At 39.6% G+C, this 6,407-nt stretch overlaps 1 protein-coding gene across 5 annotated transcripts in view; it reads left to right on the top strand.

The window, feature by feature from the left end:
• Positions 1-6,407, top strand: part of DPP4 (dipeptidyl peptidase 4) — an 80,855-nt gene that overhangs the window by 31,094 nt on the left and 43,354 nt on the right. For all 5 annotated transcript variants that reach the window (XR_001878296.1, XR_001878297.1, XM_017836293.1 and 2 more), the window contains 2 exons: positions 689-788; positions 2,364-2,428. Coding sequence is in view for 3 of the 5 variants with exons in the window: in XM_017836293.1 (XP_017691782.1) it covers positions 689-788; positions 2,364-2,428 (165 nt within the window). In the remaining 2 variants the exon portion in view is untranslated. The remainder of the gene's footprint in view (positions 1-688; positions 789-2,363; positions 2,429-6,407) is intronic.

The following is a 6,407-nucleotide window of genomic DNA, read 5'->3' on the forward strand; positions in this document are numbered from 1 at the left end:
ATCCCTTCACAGTATCGTGAGGGAAGTCATTTGGGCGGTCGGTGAACGCATATAGGTATCTCGTTGCCTGGATGCTCAAGTGTGTCAGATATTTACTCATCTGTGTATCAGGCTAGACTGCAAGTAAATTTTCTGTGTGTACTGAGGAGTGTGTGGCTGCACAGTTCCTCCCACAGACTCAGCAGATCCTTTGCTCCCAGTCACAGTCTTGCTCTTGACGCTTTGGGGGAGAGTTAGGGAGCGAGCTGCCATAGGCCTGCTCCTAGGGAACTGGAAATTTTTGGATGCCCTGTTGCAACTACTCATCAGGCACACTGTGGGATAGAACTCTGCTTCCACCCACTCCCCCAGCACGGGAAGGGACACAGCGGTTCAGCAGTGTCTTGTTTCCTGTCTTTCGCTGCTGCCTACGGTGCTACCAAACACTGTCATCCTCAGCTGAGTCACAGTTCAGCAGCGCTTGCGCCCTTTTTCCCCAGCAAGTTCTCATTCATCAGTGCCACAGCTGCCATGCGCTGTTTGATGCCTGTTTCTCCGACTGAGCAGGCTGGCTGAGATCTGACCCAAATTCAGAATGGAGTTCATTAATATGAAAAACGCTGAGCCTATAAATGCCTGATGAACTGTGTAGCAGATGGGCCCCATCCTTTCCTTTCCGACTAAAATAACAGCAATGTTTTCTTCTCAGTCTTATGGGGGATATGTGACCTCCATGGTGCTTGGCTCTGGAAGCGGCGTGTTCAAGTGTGGAATAGCGGTTGCCCCCGTGTCACATTGGCAATATTATGGTATGTGATGGCTTCCTCATTACAAGGATTCCCATATGTCTTGCAGTGCACACGCTGCAAAGTGTTGATTCATAGCACAGAACTTTGATTATCTACTAGATGCCATGTAAATGCCACTTGGTCTGTTTTTATGAACTTGTGGCTACTGCATTTCAAAATTAATTCAATTTGCTAAATATTAATTCCCATTTTAAAAAGTCAGATCCATAATTTCCGGCAATCTCTAACTTTTAATGAAGGCTAAATTATTGTAATATTTGTAATATTACTGTAATGTGCTTGTGTTTGCTTTGCAAAGCTGCCATGTGTTCTGATACCAGTATTGTGTGTCAGAAATCCATCATTAGGTTTTGCATCTTCAAAATGCAACTTCACTTACAAGAATGAGCTGTGAGGATTAGCATTGAACTTGCATTGTAATTTACTATCTGAAAGTAACAGAATAGGATTTGAAGTGTCTTAGCGTTTGGGGGTTTTTGGTTGTTTCAGTTTGTAAAATTTGGATTTTATAAATCTAATTCATCTTGAGAATAGCTTGATGTCAGGAAAACATGATCAAATGGGCAAGTCTGTATGTGCTTCAAGCTTATAGTGCATAATGCTATGCTTGAATGAGGCTACTAAAACAATTATATGGGCCCTCCTCCTAGATTAAAAAAAAATATATATATAGTTATAAATGGGTGCTGGTACAATGTGACCACATTTTGATATTTTTCTGGTTTGGATTTGTCCAAAAGCATTTGAGAGAAAGCTTTCCCTGGCAAACCTCTGCTAAATAAGGCATAATTTATCATTGTGCAACTAGCACAGAGGCTGTGTAATAGCTAATTCAGCAGATCAAATCATACTGCCAGGTATTAGCAGTAGTCTGTTGAGAACATAGTGATTCTTCATATTTGGGACATGAATATTATAGTATGACAGAAAATAGTTTTTCACGGTCAGGATCTCTCAAATTCCACTTTCAGTTGATTAGATAAAGGATTATGGAGGCATGCATATTCAACATGAAAAATCCTCCAGTGTGACAACTCTGATGAGAACTCAGATGGACATTAGAATATGGCAGCAGAGCTTTGATTTTATGACTTAAAACAAAGCAGCAATCTACAAAAAGGTAACATGGTGAAAAATGTGTGGAAAATCAGAGATACTTAATTTTTACTGTGTATAACAGAGCCAAGATGAATCCTAATTTACTACTACAATTTCTTTTTATAGATTTTTGGTAGTAAAAATTTAGATAAAAAAGCTAAGTTTTTTTTCAAATGCTCGTTATTTACTGCAACATTTTCAGTAATTTTGTAAGCATTACTGAAGGAATAACAATAGGGAAACACACTAAGTACTGTATTAATATTCAGCATTCAGGTGTCCATGGCAACAAGAAGATTAAATATTCTGAATAATGATGGTTACCTACATGCCTCATTGTGGAAAACCTGGTTGCTTTTATTTTGTGCGGTTTTTTTTAGTTTCCAGTATGCATTATTACTGTTTGTATTCATAAAATTTATGGTAGACTGAAAATTAAGTAGCAGATTCTAATTTTGTTTTTTTTCTTAATTACAGATTCAATATACACAGAGAGATACATGGGCCTTCCTACAGCAAGTGATAATCTGCAAAACTATTATGTAAGAAAGAAATCACTTTATTTTGTTCTTTAGTGTTTTGTCTCATTTCTAAATAACTGTATTGTTCTTTAAACAGTTTAGTTCCTTCCCCATGGGAAGCAATAAGTTTGCTGCTTCTTTCCAGCTAGAACCATTGCGTTGTGGATTTAGAGGCTGTAGTCTCATGTGTTTGGATTTCTATGAGGCAGCTTCTTGATGGATGGTGTGGGTTTTCTGTTGTTTGTTTGGTGTGTTGGGTTTTTTGTTTTTTTTTTTTACATTCAGTTCCATTTGGGTACTTTGCAGACTGTAAAACAGGCTGTAAACACTGTTTTATTTTAATCACCAAGAAACAAATTTGTTTTAAAATTTAATATGTTCGTGGGCAAACTCTGCTTTATCTTAGACATTTTCCACCAAAACAAATGTACTCTCATTCCTTCTGAAATGTAATTTTTTTTTAAAATGGGGATGTTAGAACTTTCCTGCTTAAGGTTTTTTCAGGGAAAGCAAAAGCTCCTCAATACTAGAAAACTTTGGCAGGTAGGCAAGTCTGTCTGTACTGTGATCATATCAAATTGCAGACCCACTGAGAGCTAGCAGTGTCAGGGCTGGAATTTTGGCCTGATCTTCGTGAACACGGGGTGTCCAAAGTTTGTTCTAGAATTACCTATGTTTGCACAGCAGTGAGGGAATTTCCATGTGTCCTAATGGAAGCAAAATACATTGTTTGTCCTTTTTACGGCATGATGAATCGTTTGCCTTGCTCTTCTGTGTGCCAGTTGCTTTTTCTTACCTCAAGGGCTGTTTGAAGTCACAGGTAGCTGGGCACAGGGCAGAGCAGCAAAGCCTTCTGTTAGGTTAAACTTCAGGTCTAGGTGAAAATACAGGGGCTATTGGAGAACTGTGAGGGATCCAAGAGGTACTTTGTGCCCTGGCTGTTAGAATGTTTCACAGAGGTGTTCAGCCCTGGTGATGCTGGAACCAAGCACTGATGTTAGAGGAAAGAGATGGGGCATTTTTTGTGTTTGGGTTGGTAAGTAGGCTAGAAGACAATTTAGCACTACTTATGTGCATTAAAATAATAAGTGTGATGGGTAGGATGAAGGAGGGGTTGTTGCATTGATTTAAAAGTATGATAAAACATATAAATACATACCTATATGAACTGAAACATCTGGTTTGACATATTACTACAGTAATCTAGTTTTGTCAACTGCTATATGAGGCATTCTGGTCAAGACTGAGGACAATGATAGTGACTGCTGGACAGCTTGGTACTATGTTTGCCTCTTCTAACCAGTGAGCTCCTGGAGCCCACCAGGGACTGTCCAGCAGCCTGCAGCCGCCTGCCTGCCTTTTTCCAAATGTATTTCTTTAAGGCAGTGGGAACAGTAGGAGGTCTGCGAGGTAGCAGTGTAAATACAAGTTACTGTCGCTGTGCAGAACGAACGTTAACACTCTGGGTGCACAAAGTCATTCACCAGCTTCACGGCACAGATGGCAACAGAGGACTGTTTAAGCCTTTCAAGCCAGGAGTCGAATTTTCTTGGCATAGTATCTATTGCTGGCAATGGCCACGTTGAAACTGCCAGTACCAAAGAGCTAAAGGTTTCAAATGTGTTACTCAGAGGACTAATTGGGGAGAATGGTGGCTAGATGGAGGAGGAGTAATTGCATAGATCAGATTGTCACACTTCGCTGCTGCTCCTGGAGATAGGAAAATGCAACTTATATCCTCATTTGTTGTTAAAAGCTTCAAATTACTTTTACTTTACTTTTAACCTGGAGGGGTGGGGTAGCTCAAGACATGAGTTGGTTGCTTTTCATGTAGCATCAGTGAAAGAGTTGTGGGATTTTGTTGTTGCTGAAGACCCTTACTGACTTCAACCCAGCATGTTTCTGGCTTACAGCCCCTTTGTTCTATGTCCCAGTCCCAATAGCCAGCCTCCTGGCCCCTTGTCGCTGATGAGAGCTGTTTGCTGAACTGAATGTTTTTAAAGTAAATGCAAAATATGTATTGAAAGCTCTCCTAGCTGAAGCTGTTAAAGCATTTTTTAGCTGTTAACTTTGTACTGTCAGGTTTGCCTGCTGCATTATATATTCTCTCGTTATCCTACTGCATCCGCCGTAAAGCTGGCATGAAAAGTGAAAAGTTGTGTAAACTCTGTACTATGTGCCCTAATTTAAAAGAATGAGGCTGTGTACACACCTGCTTAGAGAAGATGCACACTGCTAGGCACCTTCCTAATGTGCAGTGTTATTAATGACTGAATATATATTAATGACTGTGAATATATAGACTCAAGAAACTAGTTGTGGTAAGAGGGGCACATCCTACCTTTGTATTACTGTAACATAAGGTTTTACATTTATTGAAGGCAGAGAATCTGAGATGTTAAATATTCTTTGTCAAGAATCAAGTCTGAGGGATGACTCAGACTCCTAAGCAGGCTAATTGGGTGTGCTCAGTGTCTTTTAAGGTAGTTGTAAACTATTAAAAATTAGAGCTTTGTAAGAGAGGAGCAAGCATGAGTGGAGCTCCCAATATAATTGTGTAGAGATCCTAAGCAGAATAGCAGAGAAGCTGTCTACCCAGAAGAAAAGTCCCTGGTGAATAAGACTTGAGACTAAATCAGGGCAGAGCTCTAGAGGTCAGATGCAGTAGCCATGTAAAGCATACCGAAGAGACTGTTCAACTTGTGAGAACATTATTTTGCAGTTCACTCTGAATTTGATATGCTTTTGGCAAGTGTTTGAAACAGTCATAGATTTGGCAATCTTTTTCTAGCAGATTTGAAATGTTCAGTCCTTAAGAACTGCTGCATCATTAGGTTATGCAAAACAGGGTACAATTTTGTAAATATGCCATCTTGTACTGATTTGACATTTGTTCTATTATCTGAGAATATGCTAAAGGGAGAGAGACCTTCAGTTTCAGCCAAACCTTAACTTGTTTGTAGAGTGCTGATAAAATGTTGACTGCTGCGTGATCTTTAGAAAAGCCAGTTGCACTCAGCAGGGCCCAACTCTCAGTACTTGCGCATGTTACCTTTCTGAAGCCTTTGTCCCAGCAGTATAGCTATGAAATGGAAGGGTAAATGAAGTTGTATTTATTTGCTGTGCACTTGAGGTTTCTTCAGCTGATGTCGCTGTTGCTTTATCCTCTAACTGTGCCTAACTTGAGATTGCTCTCAATCTTGCAACCTTCTTTAAGGACAGAGATATACTCTGTCCTTAAAGCATGTTTTAGGGAAGGGACTGTTCATGTTGAGTATGAGTGCAGCAAGTGAAGCATCACAAGTGATAAAAATGCAGAGAAGGTATCTCTTGTGCTTCTTCTTTCTGAAATATTTTTACAAATAACTTTATTTTGTTTAAAGCTTGGAGGGGGGAAATGGTGACATCCTTTTTCTAAAACTGCTTTTGCAAAGTCACATTCTCAGAAGTGTAGCTAAAGTCAGGCTTCCACTCAGAGAAGGTTTGCTTAAAACAGCATTGACTTGCTGGAAGAAAGCTTAGAATAGTGATCTATCAAGTTTCCCTCTGCACATGTGGAAAATGATGCACTCAAAGGATACTGCTTGGGTTTTTGGTTTGGTTTGGTTTTTTTCCTTAATATCACAGGGCCATTTCTGAATTGATTTTTTGGTCAACTGCTTTACCAGTGCATCAAATCCTCTCTCTGGATTTTGGCGCTTGGAACTAATTGTTCTTGTTCCATGATACTAAATCATTTCCATGGATAGCATCACGCTTCCACTGCATGTGGATTTTTATATACTGGATGAGATTTCTGGTGCTCTGCAACCTTTGACTATCAAAAGAGGGCAACTGCAGTGTTACAGACTGGAGGGTGGGGCTTTTTTCTCTCTGCTGAACTTGTTTTTTAGATTTAGTTGAATAAATACAAACAATTCCTTTCATGTATGAAAAGGTTGTGGTACACTATTCTGCCATGACAAAAGGAATTTAATATTTATACTTGCTTTAAAGATTC

The sequence above is a fragment of the Lepidothrix coronata genome, unplaced genomic scaffold, assembly GCF_001604755.1.
Source record: "Lepidothrix coronata isolate B3197 unplaced genomic scaffold, Lepidothrix_coronata-1.0 Scaffold274, whole genome shotgun sequence".
NCBI classification, from domain to species: domain Eukaryota; kingdom Metazoa; phylum Chordata; class Aves; order Passeriformes; family Pipridae; genus Lepidothrix; species Lepidothrix coronata.